We start from the raw sequence: 24393 nt of genomic DNA on the forward strand, positions 1-24393 counted from the left end.
TATTACTCTATATTTCAACTCTCATTCAGACATGCATGAAAAAACAATACTCACTGGTGATGCCAGAGTTCTTGAACCGTGTGTACAGCCTTACCCAGAATATTCGGGAAATCAGAGAGAGTGAAATAAAGTGTAAGAATAAAGCTTCTCACCTTGCTGCAGCTGAAATTTCACTGTCTCAAGAGTCCCCAAAACTTCTTCCGAATAGGCTGGTTGGCCACGGCCCCACGTTGGGCGCCAAAAACTGTTGTAGCTGTTCTGTTTTGTCACAAGTCAGCTTATGGGATCACCAGTGAGGTCCTCTGAATTAGGCTTCTTCAGACCTAATCAAGATCGAGCGCTCGGAGAAAAAAGACCTGCATCCATGTGGGCATGATCAATTTCTTCTGTCTATTTAATCAAAGTACAGTTTATTTATACCATTTACAGATCAATGTGATATTGCAAAAAAAGCTTCTAGCTGGACTTTACAAGTTGCTCATATGACCTTTAAGTTTTAGCAAAACAAAGATGTAGAGTCATGCATATGAGATAAGAATAAGATAAGAAGAACATTTAGAGACAATAATAATCCTTGAGCCTGTCTCTTATTCCGTAGGCTCCATGACTATGAACTACCATCAGATATACTTACTAATAACAATAAATCTTTAATGAAGAAATAGAGAAACTTTTGCGCTCGTTAATCGTATCATCGAGCATTTACACACTACGATGTCGCATGCGATGCCGGAAGTGCGTCATTTTCAATTTGACCCCACCGACATCGCACCTGCGATGTCGTAGTGTGCAAAGCCCGCCTTAGGGCTAAGGAGTGAGTGGAAGGTTTTAAAGAGTAGTTTAGGATTGTTGGCTAGAGAAGTGATGAGAGTGGTAAAGTATACTTGTTTAGCCAGATGGAGAGCATGGTTATAGGTTTTGAGCATGAACTTATAGTGGATGAAGACTTCAGCTGAAAAGGATTTTCTCCACAGGCGCTCAGCACACCTAGAACAGCGCTGTAGGAAACGTGTTTGAAGCATGTGCCAGGGCTGCCGCTGCCTTGTTTTTTTGCATGTAGCTGGTGCAGCTTCATCCAGGGCACTCTGCAATGTCTTATTATAATGTGACACTGCAGAGTCTGCACAGGAGAGGGAGGAGATGGGAGCCAAGGATGACTGCAAATGGTTCAATAGCAACTGGGTATTGATGGCGCTTAGATTTTTGTATGGGCAATAAGTGGGGGCGTCCCGGGTTTGAAGACAGTTTTTGATGGAAAAGGAGAGAAGATTGTGGTCAGAGAGTGGGAGAGGGGAATTGGTGAAGTCATGAAGTGTGCAGAGGTGGGAGAAGACTAGATCCAGCGTATTCCCATGCACCACTTCATGAATCAGGAGTAGCCCCCGCATAATTTAGGCCCTTTATGTTAAAAGTATAATTGTTGTAATTGAAAAACGAAAGGATTTTATATGTCTGATATCTAAGTGCTTATTTTTTTTAATGGGGCTACCCACAAATAGAGATGAGTGGACCCGATGAAGTTCGGGTTCGGCTTTTTCAGATGGACTTTAGATAAAGTTCAATTTGGAAACCGGACTTGACTTGAACCCCATTGGAAGTCACTGATTGGGCAATTTGGGTCTCCACCCACATGCAACCGGCAATAAACATAGCATTTCCAGGGGAGGGAAAGTGGGATTTCTTTTTTGTACACAATACATCCTTTAGCAATGTTTTTACCCCAGTGAAAACCATTCAGACACTGCAAGCGGCTCACACTGGGCCGAGCAACGGAGCATACCCGATTACACCAATGCTAGATCGAGTGGTTAAAACTTAAAGCACCCTTAAGGAGCAAATGACACCCCAGACTGACATAGAGAGGCTGCACTAACTCACCAGCTGTCAGTGCATGGATCGTTATCTCCTGAGGAGCGTAGGAACACTGTACAAGCCTGGAGCAGAGCAGAGGGAGGAAGGGGTGAGCGGTGATAAGATGGCGCCGACAGTGAGGAAGGGGAGGATAGAGAGGAACACCAATGGCAGCCGCAGCAGCATGTCGATGCAGGAGGCCAGGATAACAGAAGAACCTAGAGAAATCAGAGCGGTACAGAGACACTGGACATGGGGAGAGGGGGTGAGATTAATTACCCAAGGCTGGCAAAAGAAGTGGCAGACCATCTAACTGCAGACATTAGAGAGGCACTAGCAGTCTCAGTGAAGGAGGCTATGGCAGCACTACAAGACGATGTGGAACATCATGACATGAGGCTGACAGAGGTAGAACAAAGAGTCTCTGATGCCGAAGAGAATTTAACAAGACTGGAGGGCAGATTTAAGGAGCTAGACACTAATGCTCAGCTCATGAAGGATAAAATAGAAGACCTTTAAAATAGGTCTAAGAGGAATAACCTAAGGATGGTGGGCCTGCCTGAGTCAGTGACGACAAAATATCTGGACTCAATCTGTGAAAAAGAATTACCCCAGGCCCTAGGTCTACCACACAGCTGCCGGGTAGAAAGAACGCACAGAGTGGGACCCATAAGGGAGCAAAGATATCGACACAGTAAAAATGACAATACTTCCAGGCAAAGTGAAATATCCAGAGCAAAACAAGTTATTATTAAATACCTGGAACAGGGGCGTAACTACCGCGGTCGCAGCGGTCGCGATTGCGACCGGGCCCGGGAGGTTAGGGGTCCGCGGCTGCCCGGCAGATCAGCAGCCAGCTCCTTTCTGTGAGAGTGGAGCTGCGCTGTTCTGCCGCAGACCACGTGGTGCGGCAGCCGCTATATGACCCGGTCGCCGCCGCTGACACTGAGCCCCCCTGCCTGGAGTCAGTGGTGGTGTCACCGCGCTCCCGTCACTCACCTCACCGCGCTCCCGTAACCGCGCTCCCGTCACTCACCGCACCGCGCTCCCATCACTCACCGCACCGCGCTCCCGTCACTCACCGCACCACGCTCCCGTCACCGCGCACACGGCAGTGCTTTGATATTGCATAGAACTGCCGGCGCGCGCTCTTTGCATCATCAGTCTTCCCCGTGCCTGCGGTGACGTCGCTCCTGTGTGACCGCTGTGTGCGGTGAGAGCAGAGAGCGCAGGAGGACGCCGACCAGAGCCACAGGGGAACGAGGACAGAAGTGAGGATGGGCAGCGGTGAAACAAGTAGAGGTGAGGACAGAGCTGCGGTGGAAGGAGAAGAGAGGTGAGTACTTGTTTTTTTTGTTTTGTTTTATAAATCAGTGAGTACACGGGAGGCTGGCTGCAGGACACATGGAGTCCTCGGGGGGGGCCTGGCTGCAGGACACATGGAGTCCTTGGGGGGGCTGGCGTCTGTCTGTCAGTCTCTCTCTCTCAGTCTCTATCTCTCTCTGTCGGTCGGTCTCTCCCTCTCATCCCCTCTCTTATACTCACCGACACGGCACTGCACAGCTGTCACACTGCTCTGACGGCTTCGCCTGCTTTTAAAAATGCCGGCCGCTCATTATTCCATCTCATATTCACTGCTTCGCCCGCCCACCGGCGCCTATGATTGGTTGCTGTCAGACGCGCCCCCACGCTGACTGACAGCTGTCTCACTGCAACCAATTACAGCCGCTGGTGGGCGTGTCTATATCATGCAGTACAATAAATAATTAATTTAAAAAAAACGGTGTGCGGTCCCCCCAAATTTTGATACCAGCCAAGATAAAGCCACACCACTGAATGCTGGTATTCTCAGGATGGGAAGCCACACGTTATGGGGAGCCCCCAGCCTAAAAATATAAGCCAGCAGCCGCCCGGAATTACCGCATCCATTAGATGTGACAGTCCCAGGACTCTACCTGGCTCATTCCTAATTGACCTGGTGTGGTGTCAATCGGGGTAATAAGGAGTTAATGGCAGCCCATAGCTGCCACAAAGTCCTAGGTTAATCATTGCAGGCATCTATGAGACACCCCCATGATTAACCTGTAAGTGGAAGTAAATAAACACATACACCTGAAAAAATCCTTTATTTGGAATAAAAGACAAAAAAAACCCTCTGTTACCACTTTATTAATCCCCCAAATACCGCTCCAGGCCCGACATAATCCACATGAGGTCCCACGAAGCTTTCAGCTTTGCTACATCAGAAGCTGACAGGATCGGTAGCAGAACACCGCCGCTCTCTGTGGGCTCCACGCACTAACTGAAGTGAATCGCGCTGTCAGCGGGGATGTCACTGAGGTAGTGTCGGGGTGTGTGCGGTGATGATGGGGGTGGTAGTGCCCGTGTGTGTGCAGTGATGATGGGGGCGGTAGTGCCGCCAGTGTGTGCAGTGATGATGGGGGCGGTAGTGCCGGTGTGTGTGCGGTGATGATGAGGGCGGTAGTGCTGGTGTGTGCGGTTATGATGGGGGCGGTAGTGCCGGTGTGTGTGCGGTGATAATAGTGGTAGTAGTACCTGCGTGTGTGGTGATGATTGGGGCGGTAGTGCCGGTGTGTGTGGTGATGATGGGGGTGGTAGTGCCGCTGATGGAATCCTGCGAAATAACTCATCCGTTGGGTCCGTTAGCAACACAAAAATTGACGGATGCGTTGTTTCGACGCAGCAACAGACCTGGCGGATGAGACACAATGCAAGTGTGAAAGCAGCCTAAGGCTATGTGCGCACGTTGCGTAATTAGATGTAGTTACGCTGCGATCTGCACCGCAGCGTAACTGCATGCGTCCTGCGTCCCCAGCATAATCTATGAAGATTATGCAGGAGCCGTGCGCACGTGGCGTTTTAGAGTACAGGTCTTCGGCTGCTGCCCGAAGCGCGCGTTCTAAGAAGTGACATGTCACTTCTTTCCTGCACTTTGCCTGCAGGTCCCGCTCTGTCTATGGGAGGAGCTGCAGGCAGAGCGCATGGAATCGGCTTTTTTTTTCACTACGGACTGTTTCTGCAGCGATTTGAAGCGCATGTGTGCTGTTCAGATCGCTGCAGAAATTTCTGCAGGGCTAGTACGCAACGTGCGCATATAGCCTTAGATGTCGAAATTGGACAACAGATTCAGAATACATTTTTTCCTAATTTTAATTTCTGATGTTATGGTTTAAAAACATAAATGTAATTTCAAGATAATATCATTAAGAAATAACTGTTTATTGTTAGCAGATGACTGTATTGGGAGTTCCAATGGAAATCTAATATCTACAGAATTTATAACAGATGATCAAAGTATCACACATGATACATATGAAAAGTATGCTGTTGTCACAGATATACCTCCAGTCCTTCCTCGGAAAGCTTTACCATATGATCTTTTCAAACAAGTCCAAAAGTCTGATTTATCACAGAATTTTAAGCAAAATGACAGTTACAGAAGGGATGTGGAACATGTAACGGCTCCAACAAGGAAGAAACCATTTTCATGTTCAAAATGTGGGAAATGTTTTATTCTGAAATCAGACCTTGTTAGACATCAGAATATTCACACAGGGGAGAAGCCATTTTCATGCCCAGAATGTGGAAAGTGTTTTACTCGGAAAATAACCCTTGCTAATCATCAAAAAATTCACACAGGGAGAAGCCATTTTCTTGTTCAGAGTGTGGGAAATGTTTTATTCGGAAATCGGATCTTGTTATGCATCAAAAAATTCACATAGGGGAGAAGCCATTTTCATGCCCAGAATGTGGAAAATGTTTTACTCAGAAATCAGATCTTGTTGAGCATCAAAAAAATCACACAGGGGAGAAGCCATTTTCATGTTCAGAGTGTGGGAAATGTTTGATTCGGAAATCAGATCTTGTTGAGCATCAAAAAATTCACGCAGGGGAAAAGCCATTTTCATGTTCAGAATGTGGGAAATGTTTTATTCAGAAATCATATCTTAATATCCATAAAAAAATTCACACAGGAGATAAGCCATTTTCATGTTCAAAATGTGGGAAATGTTTTACTCAGAAATCATATATTAATATCCATCAAAAAACTCACACAGGGGAGAAGCCATTTTCATGCCCAGAATGTGGAAAATGTTTTACTCGGAAAATAACCCTTACTAATCATCAAAAAAATCACACAGGGGAGAAGCCATTTTCATGTTCAGAGTGTGAGAAATGTTTTATTCGTAAAAAGGATCTTGTTGAGCATCAAAGAATTCACACAGGGGAGAAGCTATTTTCATGTTCAGAGTGTGGGAAATGTTTGATTCGGAAATCAGATCTTGTTGAGCATCAAAGAATTCACACAGGGGAGAAGCCATTTTCATGTTCAGAATGTGGGAAATGTTTTATTCAGAAATCAGACCTTGTGATACATCAGAAAATTCACACAGGGGAATTTTCATGCCCAGAATGCGGAAAATGTTTTACTCAGAAATCAGATCTTGTTGAGCATCAAAAAATTCACACAGGGGGGAAGCCATTTTCATGTTCAGAGTGTGGGAAATGTTTTATTCGTAAAAAGGATCTTGTTGAGCATCAAAGAACTCACACAGGGGAGAAGCCTCCATACTGTGCATCCCCATACTCTGGAACGCTCTACCTCAGCACAGCAGACTCTCCACTACCATGGAAAGCTTCAAGAGGAACCTCAAGACCCTCCCCTTCCAACAAGCCTACAACCTACAATAGCCCTCAGTCCAGTAGACCACTGCGCAACCAGCTCTGTCCTCACCTATTGTACCATCACCCATTCCCTGTAGACTGTGAGCCCTCACGGGCAGGGTCTTTTCTCCTCCTATACCAGTCTGTCTTGTACTGTTAATGATTGTTGTACGTATACCGTATTTTTCGCGTTATAAGACGCACTTTTGTTCCCCCAAATTTTGGGGGACAGTAGGGGGTGCGTCTTATAAGCCGAATATACGGGGGGGTATATATATATATGTACACTGCAGGGTCCAGGGGAGGTGGGGGCAGCAGCTCTGGAGTGCAGCGGAACGCTGCGGGCTGCAGCCTTTGATCTCCTGCTCCCGCTCATATAATATGCACAGCCGCTGTCCATCTCCAATGGTGCTGAAATCGCACGCAGTGATGGGCTGGGGGAGCGGTGCATATTATATGAGCCTGCGCCCCCCTGTGATGGCACATGCCCCCCCTGTGTTAGATTTGGCCCCCAGACTGCTGCTCATTCTAAAATAAATAAGCTTTACTTACCCCCTCCAGCGTTTCTCCCCGTGTCCCTGCTTCCACTGTGATCAGGCAGGCAGAGATCTCAGTCTGCTGTGCCGATCACATGACCGCACTGGAGAACCAGGAAGTGGAAAAAGAGAAGCACGGAGGGACACAGGAGGGAGCTCAGCGCTGGAGGAGGTAAGGAAAGAGGGTTTTATTTTACTATGGGCAGCAGCCTGGGGGCGATATCTAACACAGGGGGACTTGTGCGATCTATAGGGGCCATGGGCAGCACTATGGGGGCGATATCTAACACAGGGGGACTTGTGCGATCTATATAGGGGCCATGGGCAGCACTATGGGGGCGATATCTAACACAGGGGAACGTGTGCAATCCATAGGGGACCATAGGCAGCACAGGGGAATGTATGCAATCCATAGGGGGCCATAGGCAGCACAGTGAAACGTGTGCAATCCATAGGTTACCATAGGCAGCACAGGGGAATGTATGCAATCCATAGGGGGCCATAGGCAGCACAGGGGAATGTATGCAATCCATAGGGTCCATAGGCAGCACAGGGGAACGTGTGCCATCACAAGGGGGCTATATTCAATATAAGGGGGCCATATCCAGATTAAGGGGGCTAATTTTAGGATGGGGGGCTATGAGGGACATATATTCTATATGATTTGTTGAGGGACACTTGTTACGAGGGGGACCCGGGGAAGCGTGCCAAGATGGGAAATGGACAGCTTCCGCCGGTCAAGGTCCACTGTGCGGTGTAAGGGACCGCCGCTATGGTGGGTGAAGAGTGAGCGGGTTGCTGCTAGCGATCGTCTGGAATGTCACAGACGATCTATGTACACCGATCTGCCCTAACCCGTGAGGGTTGTATGGCACGGATCTCACGGCTCGGTGTACCTGTTGCACGGGGAAGCACAGAGGTGCCCACGCACGTGTGCTAGTGGAAGTCACGAGAATATGGCACGAGGGTAGCACAGAGGTGCCCACGCACGTGTGCTTTCAATAACCAGGTGAGTCCGGTGGAGACTTGAGGAGCTCACCTGGGACAGGAACACGGCCTGTTGAAGGGGATACTGCCGGAGCAGCAAGGCAGGAACACGGCCTGCAAACGAGGTACTGCCTAAGCAGCAAGGGCCAAGCCCACAAGAGACAGTAATGCCTGAGCAGTGGCGTGGCAGCACGCTGCCAGACATCCAAACATAGAAGGACGGTCGCGCACCGCCATGATGGCAGGGGGAGCTTTTAAGGAGGTGCAGCTCCACCCGAGGGCGGGCGCGAGGCGGAGATGACGGACTTGACCCAATCAGGGTCCACGACGTCCCAGCCTGGCCAGTCAGGATTCACCACGTCACCAGCCTTGTCATCAAGCCGTGTGACGTCAGTGAGCGAATCAGGACCCACCACACATTGCACATGCTCACCCTCCTGTCTCTGGGAAATAGAGGCGGGATCCTCGGTCTCACAATGTGCAGAGATAACGGGAGTCTCACTGCTTCCCTGAGCAGTAAACCTCTGCACATTGCGCAGCCTCGCAGACCTTCGGGGCCGCTGAGCAGGAGGGTCTGCGGCAGGCCAGGAATGGGAGACCGCTTCACTCCTTGCAACAGGAGAACCACTAGGTGTCACCCTTCTGCTGCCTCTCTGAGAAGGCATCTCCTGCACACTGCGCAGTCTGGCAGACCTTCGGCACTGCTGAGCAGGAGCGCTCGTGGCAGGCAAGGAATGGGAGACTGCCTCAGGAGAGCCACGAGATGTAACAGACACTGGCATTATAAGATGGACCCCATTTAACATTAAAAAAAAATTCTCTTTTCCTTCACCAAATTTGGGGGTGCATCTTATAATCAGGTGCGTCTTATAAAGCGAAAAATACGGTACCCTCTCTCACTTGTAAAGCGCCATGGAATAAATGGTGCTATAATAATAAATAATAATAATAATAATAATAAAAAGCCATTTTCATGTTCAGAATGTGGGAAATGTTTTATTCGGAAATCAGATCTTGTTGAGCATCAAAGAATTCACACAGGGGAGAAGCCATTTTCATGCCCAGAATGTGGAAAAGGTTTTACTCAGAAAATAACCCTTACTAATCATCAAAAAAATCACACAGGGGAGAAGCCATTTTCATGTTCAGAGTGTGGGAAATGTTTTATTCGGAAATCGGATCTTGTTGAGCATCAAAGAATTCACACAGGGGCCATTTTCATGTTCAGAGTGTGGGAAATGTTTGATTCGGAAATCAGATCTTGTTGAGCATCAAAGAATTCACACAGGGGAGAAGCCATTTTCATGTTCAGAATGTGGGAAATGTTTTATTATTCAGAAATCAGATCTTGTTGAGCATCAAAGAATTCACACAGGGGTGAAGCCATTTTCATGTTCAGAATCTGGGTAATGTTTTATTCGGAAATCAGATATTGTTGAGCATCAAACATCTCACATAGGGTAGAAGCCATTTTCATGTTCAGGGTGTGGGAAATGTTTTACTCAGAAATCACATCTTATTGAACACCAAAACACTCACACAGAAGAGAAGGAATATTCTTGTTCAGAGTGTGGGAAATGTTTTACTCAGAAATCATATTTTAATAACCATCAAAGATCTCACACAGGGAGAAGCCATTTTCATACCCAAAATGTGGTAAATGTTTTATTAGGAAATCATGTCTTCTTTACCATCGAAAAAATCACACAAAATAAATCATTTTTATGTTCTGAATGTGGAAAATGTAATTCTCAGAAATCAGATCTTCTTAAACATCTGAAGAAGCCGTACAGGGAAGGAACCTTTTTCATGTTGTGAATAATTGAAATGTTTAACTGGTAAATCAAGTTTTGCGAGCATCAGACAACCAACAGAGCGGATCAGCCATTCTTGCTTTCAGAATTTGCTAAATGTTTATTTATTTCTTTATTTATTTATTAATCGGGTCCTGTTGTCTGATGGGTCACATAGGAAAAGCCATCATGATGTACCATAATTGAAAGGGTTTTATCCAAAAATTGGCTACAATTGCTCAAGTAAGAATTGGTGAGGGAAAGAACCATTTTCTTTTTAAACTTATCGTATTTTTCGGACCATAAGACACACCTAGGTTTTGAAGTAGGAAAATAGGGAAAAAGATTGAAACAAAAAATGTGGTCATGATGCACTGTTATGGGGGGATCTGCTACTGACACTGTTACAGGGGTAATATCCCCCAATTTTTAGCGAAATGTGTTTGACGACTTTACCTTTTAAATAGTGCTTATCACAAATCTGTGGCTTCCTATTTTATTTACTAAAGCAGAGGAGAGCAGCAGATTAGGGAATTTTCTAATTGTAATAATCCAGTACCAAAACTTTTGGAAGTGTCCCTAATGTCCCCCACCAAAGTGAACTTCCAAGTTGCGAGATCCCACAACCCTCAGTGATCTCTCTCACCGTAAAAGAGTGAGCTCTATGACCCCAGCGCTGTAGCAAGCTTCTTAAGCAGTTCAGTAAAACCTTAAAAGAGTATGTGACCGCTCTGGATTAGTTGAGAGCGCAGTGTCTTGTGCTTAGAGCAGCTGCAGAGATTTGTAGGATTCACTCTGCACACTGAGATCCCACAAAATGGAAATTCGGGCTCAACTCTGCTAGTAAGTTGGGTATTTTAAGAGCCTTTAGGAACATTTGTGAAAGCTTTTGATACTGGATTATAGTTAGATAATTCACTAATCTCAGTTTACCCACTGCTTTATTTACTAAAAAGTGTAGTATATCAGAGTGTATATAATTGCATTTCAAAACTTGTATGTTAATAAATGCTTGTAAAATATATATTCTTCATGCCTATCTTTATTATTTAGATGTGGTGATTTTGCCTCAGAACCTCTGGAGTTGAGGCAGAGCTGTAGACATTTCGAACAAAAATAGTGAGGGGATGTCACAGAGGTGTCATGGCCGGAGGACAATCCAGTAGCAGCGAGTGTTAGAAAATCCCAGAGATTGGCAGCACGTGTTGTTTACTGACAGTTTTCTGTTTCTGCAGCAGCGGACTCTATGACCCTGGGAAACTTAGTTTTTCCCCTCAGTTGCCAGCCTCTGATTTCCTTTTTTAAACCTCACCCTGGGGTGCTTTGGGTACGGTTTATAGTTGTTCCTGGTTGTGGTCTGCAGTGGTAGTCTCCTCTTGTTGTTCCAGAGACTTCTGTGGTAGCTGCTCCTAAGATAAGTGTTTGACCTTTGATATCTACCTGGGCTCAGGTGGTAGCATTTGTGTTTCCCCTGTATTGTTTCCTTTTGTCTCCCTTAGCGTTAGTGGTGTTGACGAATAGCTCATACTTGCCATCCTTACTTAGGGCTCAGATCAGGGTTTGCCTAGGGTGAGATATTCCTGCTCGGCGAAAGGTGCACAGAACTTGTATAGGGTTGGTGAGGACAGTGAGGGTGAGCTGCAGGTTATTGTCAGGGGCCACCACTTCCCCCTTTCCCTAGTGATAAGGCATTCTTTTCCCCTTCCCTTTGTATTGTATTTTACGGCCAGTATAGCTTTTATCCCCAGCCGTGACGGGAGAATTGAATCACACTATACATCCTAGATATGTGGAAGTTGTTAAGACACTCCGGTCCCAATTAATCAAAGCTTTTATGCCAAAAAAGTGGCACAAAAGCTTTGAAAAGTCACAACAATTTGGATAAATTGAGTTGTGCCAAATTTTGGCGGCTTTTTCACTCCAAAATTTGCAGAGCTTAGGTGGGACGGGGCATGACAGCACAGCTCCTTAAATTCATGAAGAGCTGTGATGTTCTCTATGCCAGAAATCTCACTGTAGTCCCTGAAGGGAGTAATATTTCTAGGATGGCACAAGGAGGCACATGCCACTTGTCAAACGCTCCAGATTCATGAAGATGCATAATAATAATAATAATAATAAGGTTTATTTATATAGCGCCAACATATTCCTCAGCACTTTACAATCAGGTGGGGGCTTGTATAGACAAAAACAAAACAAAATAGTGCATAATTCAACAGCTACAGTAGGAATGAGGGCCCTGCTTGAAAGCTTACAATCTATGGGGAAGTGGGGGGGGGTCACAAAAGGTGAAGCACACTTGTAGATCTGGTCCGGCCATCGTTATGTTTGTTGGTTACATATAAAGATGAATGATCTGGTCATTAGACAATAACCTTTCGGGTGCCCTTATGTGCTATTGGTTGTATGTAGGATGTGAGGACAGAAATAGGGGAGAGAAGGTTACGAGTGACATTTAGCAGGTGGGACAGGGGAAAGTCAGGTTAGTAAGTTATTATGATAAGCTTGTCTGAAGAGATGAGTTTTTAATGTACGCTTGAAAACTTGGGGGCTGGATATTAGTCGCATTCTTTGGGGTAGTGCATTCCAGAAAACTGGCGTGGCACTAGAAAAGTCTTGGAGACGGAGGTGTGAGGTTCGTATTATGGAGGAAGTAAGATACTACCTAAGATCATTTGTGGAACGAAGGGGGCGGGTAGGATTATAGACAGAGATGAGGGATGAGATATATGGTGGTGCAGAGCTGTGGAGAGCTTTGTGGGTGAGGGATATGAGTTTGTATTTTATTCTGTAGCTGATAGGTAGCCAGTGTAGTGACTGGCACAAGGTGGAGGCATCGGTGAAGCGGCTGGACAGGAATATGATCCTGGCTGCTGCATTCAAGATGGATTGGAGAGGGGAGAGTTTGGTCTGAGGGAGACCAATCAATAAAGAGTTGCAGTAATCCAGGCGGGAATGAATAAGAGCGACAGTAAGGGTTTTTGCAGTTTCGAAAGAGAAATGGTCGAATTCTGGAGATGTTTTTAAGATGCAGGTGATATATGCGAGTGAGTGATTGTCTATGGGAAATGAAGGAGAGGTTTGAGTCAAATATGACCCCAAGACAGCGAGCATGCTGCATTGGAGTAATGATTAAATCATCGAAGGTAATTGAGATGTCGGGTGTAGGTTGGTTAGTAGAGGGAGGAAACACAAGAAACTCAGTTTTGGAGAGATTCAGTTTCAGATAGAGGGAGGATATGCTTTGAGAGACAGTAGACAGACAATCCCTGGTATTTTGTAACAAAGCAGAGGTGATGGTTTGAGATGATGTGTATAATTGGGTGTCATCAGCATAGAAGTGGTATTGGAAACCGAATCTGCTGATGGTTTGTCCAATAGGGGCGGTGTATAGAGAGGAGGAAAGGGCCCAAGACTGAGCCTTGAGGAACCCCGAAGGTGAGAGGGAGAGGAGTGGAGTAAGAGCTGGCAAAGGAAACAGTGAAAGAGCGGTTGGAGAGAGAGGAGGAGAACCAGGCGAGAGCGGTGTCCTTGAGGCCAATAGAGTGGAGCATGGTGAGGAAAAGTTGGTGATCCACAGTGTCAAAAGCAGCTGAGAGATCCAAGAGAAACAATAGGGAAAAGCGGCCGTTAAATTTTGTTGTTAATAGATCATTTGAGACTTTGGTGAGGGCCATTTTGGTGGAGTGTAAGGAGCGGAAACCAGATTGAGAGTGATCAAGAAGTGAGTTTTTAGATAAATAGCGGATTAGTCAAGAGTGGACCAAGCGTTCCAGGAGCTTAAAGATAAAGGGAAGATTAGAGACTGGTCTGTAGTCAGCGGCACAGTTCTGATTGAGGGAAGGTTTTTTAAGTAGAGGGGTTATGATTGCATGTTTAAATGATGAAGGAAAGATACCTGATGAAAGAGAGAGGTTAAACATTTTGGTTAGATAGCTAGTGACAGCTGGGGAGAGAGCCTGAAGGAAATGTGATGGTATAGGGTCACTGGTGCAGGTTGTTGGGTGGGAAGAGGCGAGGAGATGCGTCACTTCTTCTGTGACAGACTCGAATATTGATAGTGAGCTAGAGGTGCAGGAGAGGAAGGGGTCCAGTCTCTGAGGGGATTTTTCAAAGATTTCTTTGCGGATGTCGTTGATCTTTTGTAAGAAGAAAGTGGTCAGATCATCAGAGCTTAGGTTGGTGACCGGGGGCTGTGCTTTAGGGCTAAGGAGTGAGTGGAAGGTTTCAAAGAGTAGTTTAGGATTGTTGGCTAGAGAAGTGATGAGAGTGGTAAAGTATACTTGTTTAGCCAGATGGAGAGCAGGGTTATAGGTTTTGAGCATGAACTTATAGTGGATGAAGACTTCAGCTGAAAAGGATTTTCTCCACAGACGCTCAGCACACCTAGAACAGCGCTGTAGGAAACATGTTTGAAGCGTGTGCCAGGGCTGCCGCTGCCTTGTTTTTTGGGGGGTTTTTTTTGCATTTAGCTGGTGCAGCTTCATCCAGGGCACTCTGCAATGTCTTATTATAATGTGACACTGCAGAGTCTGCACAGGAGAGGGAGGAGATGGGAGCCAAGGATGACTGCAAATGGTTCAATAGCAACTGGGTATTGATGGTGCTTATGTTTTTTTATGGGCAATAAGTGGGGGCGTCCCGGGTTTGAAGACAGTTTGTGATGGAAAAGGAGAGAAGATTGTGGTCAGAGAGTGGGAGAGGGGAATTGGTGAAGTCATGAAGTGTGCAGAGGTGGGAGAAGACTAGATCCAGCGTATTCCCATGCACCACTTCATTAAATTGGAGTAGCCCCCGCATAATTTAGGCCCTTTATGTTAAAAGTATAATTGTTGTAATTGAAAAACGAAAAGATTTATATGTCTGATATCCAAGTGCTTATTTTTTTTAATGGGGCTACCCACAAATAAAGATGAGTGGACCCGATGAAGTTCGGGTTCGGCTTTTTCAGATGGACTTTAGATAAATTTCAATTTGGAAACCGGACTTGACTTGAACCCTATTGGAAGTCACTGATTGGGCAATTTGGGTCTCCACCCATATGCAACCAGCAATAAACATAGCATTTCCAGGGGAGGGAAAGTGGGATTTCTTTCTTGTACACAATACATCCTTAAGCAATGTTTTTACCCCAGTGAAAACCATTCAGACACTGCAAGCGGCTCACACTGGGCCGAGCACGGAGCATACCCGATTACACCAATGCTAGATCGAGTGGTTAAAACTTAAAGCACCCTTAAGGAGCAAATGACACCCCAGACTGACATAGAGAGGCTGCACTAACTCACCAGCTGTCAGTGCATGGATCGTTATCTCCTGAGGAGCGTAGGAACACTGTACAAGCCTGGAGCAGAGCAGAGGGAGGAGGGGGTGAGCGGAGATAAGATGGCGCCGACAGTGAGGAGGGCGAGGATGGAGAGGAACACCAATGGCATGTCGATGCAGGAGGCCAGGATAACAGAAGAACCTAGAGAAATCAGAGCGGTACAGAGACACTGGGCATGGGGAGAGGGGGTGAGATTAATTACCCAAGGCTGGCAAAAGAAGTGGCAGACCATCTGACTGCAGACATTAGAGAGGCACTAGCAGTCTCAGTGAAGGAGGCTATGGCAGCACTACAAGAGGACGTGGAACATCATGACATGAGGCTGACAGAGGTAGAACAAAGAGTCTCTGATGCCGAAGAGAATTTAACAAGACTGGAGGGCAGATTTAAGGAGCTAGACACTAATGCTCAGCTCATGAAGGATAAAATAGAAGACCTTTAAAATAGGTCTAAGAGGAATAACCTAAGGATGGTGGGCCTGCCTGAGTCAGTGACGACAAAATATCTGGACTTAATCTGTGAAAAAGAATTACCCCAGGCCCTAGGTCTACCACACAGCTGCCGGGTAGAAAGAGCGCACAGAGTGGGACCCATAAGGGAGCAAAGATATCGACACAGTATTAATGACAATACTTCCAGGCAAAGTGAAATAGCCAGAGTAAGACAAATTATTATTAAATACCTGGAACAGGGGCGTAAATACCGTGGTCGCAGCGGACTGCGACCGGGCCCGGGAGGTTAGGGGCCCGCGGCCGCCCGGCAGATCAGCAGCCAGCTCCTTTCTGTGAGAGAGGAGCTGCGCTGTTCTGCCGCAGACCACGCGGCGCGGCAGCCGCTATATGACCCGGTCGCCGCCGCTGACACCGAGCCCCCCTGCTTGATGTCAGTGGTGGCGTCACCACGCTCCCATCACTCACCTCACCGCGCTCCCGTCACCGCGCTCCCGTCACCGCACTCCCGTCACTCACCGCACCGCGCTCCCGTCACCACGCTCCCCTCACTCACCGCACCGCGCTCCCGTCACTCACCGCGCTCCCGTCACTCACCGCACCGCGCTCCCGTCACCGCGCTTCCGTCACCACGCACACTACAGTGCTTTGATATTGCATAAAGCGGCCGGCACACGCTCTTTGCATCATCAGTCTTCCCCTGTGCCTGCGGTGACGTCACTCCACACTCCTGTGCGTCCGCTGTGTGTGGTGAGTGCAGAGAGCACAGGAGGACGCCGACCGGAGCCACGGGGGAATGAGGACAGAAGTGAGGATGGGCAGCGGTGAAACAAGTAGAGGTGAGGACAGAGCTGCGGTGGAAGGAGAAGAGAGGTGAGTACTTGTTTTTTTTTTTTGTTTTTTTTTCATAAATCAGTGAGTACACGGGAGGCTGGCTGCAGGACACATGGAGTCCTCGGGGGGGGGGGACCTGGCTGCAGGACACATGGAGTCCTTTGGGGGGCTGGCTGCAGGACACATGGAGGCCTTGGGGGGGCTCTGGCTGCAGGACACATGGAGTTTTTGGGGGGGCCCTGGCTGCAGGACACATGAAGGCCCTGGGAGGGGCTGGCTGCAGGACACATGGAGTCCTTGGGGGGCTCTGGCTGCAGGACGCATGGAGTCCTTGGGAAGGGCCCTGGCTGCAGGACACATGTAGGCCCTGGGGGGGCTGGCTGCAGGACACATGGAGTTCTTGGGGGGGCCCTGGCTGCAGGACACATGGAGGCCCTGGGGGGGCTGGCTGCAGGACACATGGAGGCCCTGGGGGGGCTGGCTGCAGGACACATGGGCTGCAGCCCAAGGACTCCATGTGTCCTGCAGCCAGCCGCCAGGGCCCCCCCAGGGCCTCCATGTGTCCTGCAGCCAGAGCCCCCCCAAGGACTCCATGTGTCCTGCAGCCAGGCCCCATGGAGGCCCTGGGGGGGTGGCTGCATGAGACATGGAGGCCCTGGGGGGGCTGGCTGCAGGACACATGGAGTCCTTGGGGGGAGGCTGGCTGCATGACTCATGGAGGCCTGGGAAGGGGCTGGCTGCATGACACATGGAGACCCTGGGGGGCTTGCTGCATGACACATGGAGGCCCTAGGGGGGCTGGCTGCATGACACATGGAGGCCTTAGGGGAGCTGGCTGCATGATACATGGATGTCTATGGGGCTGCATGATACTTGGAGGTCTATGGGGCTGCATTATACATGGAGGTCTTTGGGGCTGCATAATAAACATGAAGGACACCTTTTACATGGACTATATGGGTGCATTATACATGGAGGAGTATGGGGCTGCATAATAGAATATGAAGGTTTATGGGGCTGCATTGTAATACATATAGGACTATGGGGCTACATTATAATATACGGAGGACTATGGAGGCTACTTTATACATGGAGGACTATGGGGGTGAGTTATAAAACATGGAGGACGGTGGGGCGCAGTATAATATAAGGAGAACTATTGAATTATAGTACATGGAGGACTATGGGAAATGCATTATAATACATGGAGGACTATGGAGGTGCTTTCTAATATATGAAGGGTTATGTGGGACCCTTTATACTATATGGAAGGCTATGTGGAGGCCATTATAGTATTTGGAGAACTATATACGAGGGGGGACAAAGATACAAGCATGGGATGGGAATGTTTTGTGCTGAGGGAAAAAGGCTCTTTCCCTCAGCACCCAGCTTTCCCATGCTCTGCTGTACATCTCTCAGCACCCAGCTTTCCCATGCTCTGATATGGGAAAGCTGGGTGCTGAGGGAATGATGTATAGCAGAGAATGGGAAAGCTGGGTGCTGAGGACAAGATGGATATCAGAATATTGGAAAACTGTGTGCTGATAGAGGGATTCTAGATCATGGGAAATCTGGGTGCTGAGGGTAAGAGCCAAGTGTCAGCATCATTATCCTGTACCCTGAGTGTCAGTGTCATTATCCCGTTCCCTAAGTGTCGATGTACGTGGAGGGGGGGGCCCCGGTCCAAATTTTGCACGAGGGCCCATCAAACTCTAGTTACGCCACTGACCTGGAATACAAAGATAAGAAATTCTACAGGCCTTCAGGAATAGGAGACAGACACTACGCATTCAGAGACATAAGATTCTATTATTTGGCGACTATTTGGCAGAAGTCACACGAAAAACAAAAGCATTTAAATCTGCACTGGCCTCTATCACAAAATCATTAAATTTCAGCTTTTATACCCAGCAATACTAAGAATAAGAGGAACAGATGGGGTCACAAAGACTTTCCGGGATCCTTCGGAAGCGGAGAAGAGGATACTACAGGAGGGGAGCACATGGCAACAGGAGGGGAGCACATGGCAACAGGAGAGGAATGGAAAAGAAGGGACTTCCACTGATCGGAAACATGCAGATCCTGCAAACATAACATCTGCAGGTAGACCCGACAAGCCAGAGTGGAGTCAATTGAGATCCAGACCAGCCAGTCCGAAGGAAAAGTGATAGATGGCGACTTCAGTTGGGAAAAGAGGAGGAAGAGGCAGCAGCTCGTGAACAAGCAGGACAAGAAGACTTAATTTGGGACTACTGAAGGGAGCCATATGGTGATAAATATGCCTTAACTCTCTAAAGTTTCACCTGCCTCCCTGTTGTGTCCCATAAATGGGAACAACCTGTTGTATATATTTCTTGCATTGCATATTTTCCTTTATTGTTACTAGGTAGATTTAGACTGTATGAAGATTGCCCCTATGTTCCTCCCTTAGTTGGCTTCTGTATAGAATGCTCTCCCTTCTTCCTACGTTTAGTGTAGAGAAACCATTGCTGAAGATACATGTGTACAACCCTGTACAGATTATTCCTTTTCACCTGCCTTTACTTTGTTCTTAATACAAGATTCTAGAAGAAAACTACAGTATTTCTCCTGGTCTTCCTACAAGTCATCGTTCTGGCTGAGTTAAAGCTGTCTGTTGATGCCTGTGGTGTGAGTACAAGCATACAGTTATCTAAGGGACTGGTAATTAGAGCCCTTGGGATTCACAGCTTCTAGGAAAAGACAGAACAGTGAAAAGGATTAGCTGTGACTGGGATTAGTATACCTATATCAATATAGAACCCTGTTACCAGGAGTGCTATACTGCATACAATACAGAGAAAGGATTACCCCAAGAGGCTGATAACAAGCCACAGCATAAAACTTTATAGCAGCTTGCAGACAGAAAGTGCCCTGTAAAGTATTAACCTGTAATCAGAACTGTGTGCAGCTATAAACCTAGAATCACCCATAAGCTAATTGTAAGCTGAAGCCAGAGACTCTGCAAATACATTCTGCAAACACAGGCTGCTGCCCAGCTCAGATTGCAACATTATATTGGTCTCCCTGACAACCAGTGCAGAGCAGCATTCACCCTTCTTGATGGAGGCAAAGAGAACCCCTTCACTACCTGATCTAGAGCAAGACATGGACTCACACTTAAATTACAGTGAAAGATCTAAGCGGTTGACCAAACCAACCTGGAAGGTTAAAGAGAACCTAGAAACAGCCAGAAGTGAACTGCTTACCCACACAACATTATTGTGGCAAAGAGTGCAAAAACAAGTGACTGTTTTATCTGCGCCCGGTGCTCATGAGCTACCATCAGAGGGAGCCCTTGAACAACTGTACTCAACATACCGGTCCTACAAAGACATTTGTAAATATCATTCCTCTACCCTTCTAAGATCAAATACGCTTGAGTCTCAAAAAGAACTACAGGACTTCCAACAGCTTAATGCTGAAGGAGACCGCACCGTGCGCGACATTGTGAGCAAGACTGAAGCAAAAATGGAGCAAATGTCAGGAGCTGCATCTTACAAATTCAGGTCCATTAAGAGCTCACGGCACTCACTCAAATCAGGCTCATCAAGGTACTCAACCCTCAATGAGCAGCTTATAAAGGCGCGCGCTGAAGCAGAAACAATGAAAGTACAAGCCATCTTCGCCCAGAGAGAAGCAGAGATGAATGCAGAATCTGCACGCAGAGAAGCAGAGATGAAAGCAGAATCCGCACGCAAGGAAGCAGAGACAATTGCAGAATCTGAACGCAAAAAGGCAGAAATTGAAGCCTTACAGAAGGAATGTGAACATGTGGCGGCCATGGCAAGGCTAAAGGTCTTTGAGCAAGCTCTGGGTGGGAGCCAAGAAGGCAATGCCAGTTTGTGTGATCTCGACACAGAAGACTCACTTAAGCATACAATAGATTACTTGCTGAGTCAAGCCGACAAACTGCCAATTACCATCAACATTTCCGTCAGCGCTAACACTTCTCCAGAGCTTCAAGACACTGATCCACCTACAACTTCCAGCCTTCCAGGTCAGTCCAATGCACCTCAGACTGAACCTGCTTCATGTTCCAATGCACAGCCACACCCTGCGCATCAGCAACCTCTGTATGCCCATGTCTACATGCAACCTAACATGCCGGCAAGGCGCTACACTCCCAACATCTGTGTAGTTCCGGCCCCGCATACAACAGAGACTGTACACACCAAACCGGTCACTGGTCTAAATGCCTACGTCACTCCGTACTTTCCCATGTTCCCGAACCAAGAAGCTACGAACCACTCAACCAGCACCACGCAGTCAGCAAATGTGCCCCCAATGTCGGAAAGATCAAACATGTCCGATTTTGCGAGGTACATGATCCGCCGAGAACTCACCAACATCCGTCTCACAAAGTTTGATGACCAGCCCAAAAACTACAGAGGGTGGAAGTGTGCCTTCAAAACCGCAACGCGTGATCTTGGCATTACGGCTGCTGAAGAGCTGGACTTGCTAATCAGGTGGCTAGGGCCAGGGTCTACCGAGAGAATCAAGAGACTCAGATCCGTCTACATCAGCGGCTCAACAACTGGTATCGCAACCGCATGGGACAGACTAGAGAAAGGCTTCGGCATTCCTGAAGCAATTGAAGATGCATTGCTGAAACAACTATACGACCTTCCCAAAATATCTGGCAAGGATGCTTCAAAGTACCAGGAACTCAGCGACCTGCTGTCTTAGCTCCAGCTGGCCAAAACAGACACACACCTACCTGGCCTTAGCTACCTGGCCTTAGCTACCAGGACACCGCTCGTGGGGTGAAACCCATAGTCACCAAGTTACCTTACAACGTGCAGGAAAGGTGGACCACGGTAGGAACAAACTATAAAAAAGAGCACCAAGTCTCCTTCCCTCCATTCTCCTACTTCTGCAAGTTCATCAATGGCATCGCGGAATGTAAGGCAGACGCCAGCTTCACCTGTGGAGAACCCACCGGCTCCACTTCACCAGCTCCCAGATATGAGAGCCCTCATCAAAATGACAGAAAACGTAGGGGCCCAGTATCAGTCAAAAAGACTAACGTTCTACCACCTACACCAACGTCAGCACAAAACAAGGGCAATGAAGGTGGGAAAGCAGAAAATCCGAACCGTCAGTGTCCTATTCACAAACTGCCACATCCTCTGCATTGGCTTCAGGAAGAAACCCATTTAAGAACGAAAGGAACTCTTGAAAAGTTTTGGGGTATGTTTCAGGTGTTGTGCCTCTACAGAACACCTTGCCAAGGACTGTAAGGTTACAATTAAGTGCATGGAGTGTGACAGCATGGATCACGTGCAAGCGCTCCACTCATTTCAGCCTGATCCTACACCTACGCCTTCTCCTACCACAAATAAGAAAGCCGCGGAGACACCATCACGTGTTTCTCAACGCTGCCAGGAAACTAGCCAGGTCTTTCACCGGGAAGGAACAACCACGGGAAGGGCAGTCTCCAGTCAAGGAGACCACCTATACCAAACATGGTATCCATCCACAGACAGCCGTTTCGGGGTATTTGCCCCTCATCAGTGTGGAGTAGGAATCTGGCTAGTGGGGGCAATGCCTAGTAAAAGACTACTTAAGCAAGCATTGTTGACCTTAGGGAGATCAACCTACCACAAGTCATGGCGGGGAGAGTACAGGCCAAGCTGCAAACCACCTCACAGTATCCTCCTCGCACACCGAAGTCTGCGGAGAAGATCTCTGGGACAAGTCTTGTGCGAAAATATGCCTAGTAAGGGTATATCCCAAAGGTCACCCAGAAAGGGCCGTGAAGGTGTACAGCATCCTGGACGACCAGAACAACAGGTCACTGACCAGGTCTGAACTCTTCGACTTGTTCGGCTTAAAAGGAAATGCCTACCCTTACACACTAGGTACTTGCAGCGGCATCTCAGAAGCTTGCGGAAGAAGAGCCAGTGGTCTCGTGGTAACATCTCTTGAAAATACCGTACAGATACCTTTACCGACACTCTTCGAGTGCAACCAGATACCGGCTAACCGGGAAGAGATTCCAACACCGGAGGCAGCTCTTCACCACCCTCACCTGAGAACTATCGCCAGCAAGATCCCAGCTCTTGATCACAGTGCAAAAATCCTGATTCTGCTTGGAATGGACATCCTCCGGCTACACAAAGTACGCCAACAAATCAACGGGCCACACGACGCGCCATTCACTCAGCGCTACGACTTAGGCTGAGTGATCATAGGAAACGTCTGCATAGGCAGAATGAAGAGTCCCAACGCGATCTCCTCCTACAAGACGCACATCCTCCCAATCGGTCGCGGCACTCACTTTCAACCATGTCCGCATCACTACTGGGTGAAAGAGAGGCTGAGTGACACCAGATGGCGACAGCAGCCGGCCAACAACGCGGACGCATACCATCTCTGGGATGACGACTTCAGGTCAACAGTGTTTGAGTCTACAAATGAAGACAACAAGTTGGCACCGACGAGAGAAGACAAGGAATTCATAAAGATTATGGATAAAGAGTTCTCTCAAAATGACTTTAACAGTTGGGTAGCCCCATTTCCCTTTCGGTCTCCAAGGCCAAGGTTGCTAAACAACTTCCAGCAAGCAGCCGCAAGGTTCTCCTCTCTTAAATGAACCTTGAGAAGAAAACCAGAGATGGAGAAACACTTTGTCGAGTTTATGCAAAATATCCTCGACAGACCATGCTGAACCGGCACCACCGTTGAAAGAAGGAGAAGAATGTTGGTACCTTCCATCCTTTGGGGTCTACGATCCTCGTAAACCCAACCAGATCAGGGTGGTGTTCGACTCCAGCGTTCAGCACGAAGGCGTCTCCCTTAACAATCTACTTCTCACCAGACCCAACATGAACAACAGTGTCATTGGAGTGTTGATTCGTTTCAGGCAAGAACCTGTGGCAATAATGGCCGACATCCAGCAGATGTTCCACTGATTCATCGTGAAAGAAGACAGCCAGAACTATCTTAGGTTCCTATGGTACAAGGACAATAATATCTACTTGGACGGTGGGCTCAAGTCCTTATCCTCGAGTGAAGAAGCCATCAATCTGATTTCCAGAACTCAGGAAATGCTTGCTGCATCAAATCTCATACTCCATAAAATTATATCTAATAGTCCAGAGGTAATGGAAGCATTTCTACCAGAAGACCACACCACAAGTTTGGGAGACCTCGACTTGGGTTCCGACGTCCCTCCCACACAACGTAGCCTTGGCCTGCTATGGGACATCAAACAGCATGCTTTCACTTTTCAAGTATCACTGTGTGACAAACCATTCACTAAATGAGGAATCCTATCTGTGATAAACAGTATCTATGATCCCCTCGGATTTGTCGCACCCTTCACCGTCCAAGGTAAGATCATGCTAAGACAGCTTACTGCCGAAAATACAGATTCGGGTGCTCCACTGTCGTCCCAGAAACAACAATGGTGGGAGGCCTGGAAGAAGTCCCTGAAGGTACTCGAAAAAATCCGGATTCCACGTTGTTATTCGTCAAGGTCTTCTTTGGTTGTCATTAAAAGAGAAGTCCACATCTTTTCCGATGCGTCTACAGAAGCCATAGCTGCAGTAGCTTATCTGAAGACCTTCAGAAGGCACAACAAAGTGGACTGCGGTTTCATCCTGGGTAAGGCTAAACTGACTCCAAAACCTGCACACTCAGTGCCCAGGCTCGAACTCTGTGCCGCAGTATTAGCGGTAGAAATCGCTGAGGTTGTGAGAGATGAAATGGACGTCGCAATCAAATCCTTCACATTCTACACCAATAGTAAAGTGGTACCGGGGTACATACAGTGCCTACAAGTAGTATTCAACCCCCTGCAGATTTGGCAGGTTTACACATTCGGAATTAACTTGGCATTGTGACATTTGGACTGTAGATCAGCCTGGAAGTGTGAAATGCACTGCAGCAAAGAAGAATCTTATTTT

General features: G+C 47.5%; 2 protein-coding genes across 2 annotated transcripts in view; both read left to right on the plus strand.

The window, feature by feature from the left end:
* The first annotated feature begins 1153 nt into the window (after positions 1–1153).
* LOC142262369 (uncharacterized) lies at positions 1154–23397 on the plus strand. The gene is given in 4 exon segments (XM_075332167.1): positions 1154–1182; positions 5312–5523; positions 5526–6446; positions 23144–23397. Coding segments are annotated over 4 exon segments (1416 nt in total).
* Positions 23398–23826: 429 nt separating this feature from the next.
* The window catches only part of LOC142262371 (uncharacterized), a 50630-nt gene continuing 50063 nt past the window's right edge, over positions 23827–24393 (plus strand). The window contains exon 1 of the mRNA XM_075332168.1: positions 23827–24091. Within this exon, the coding sequence (XP_075188283.1) occupies positions 23827–24091 (265 nt within the window). The remainder of the gene's footprint in view (positions 24092–24393) is intronic.

This window comes from Anomaloglossus baeobatrachus, unplaced genomic scaffold, assembly GCF_048569485.1.
Source record: "Anomaloglossus baeobatrachus isolate aAnoBae1 unplaced genomic scaffold, aAnoBae1.hap1 Scaffold_2449, whole genome shotgun sequence".
Lineage (NCBI taxonomy): Eukaryota > Metazoa > Chordata > Amphibia > Anura > Aromobatidae > Anomaloglossus > Anomaloglossus baeobatrachus.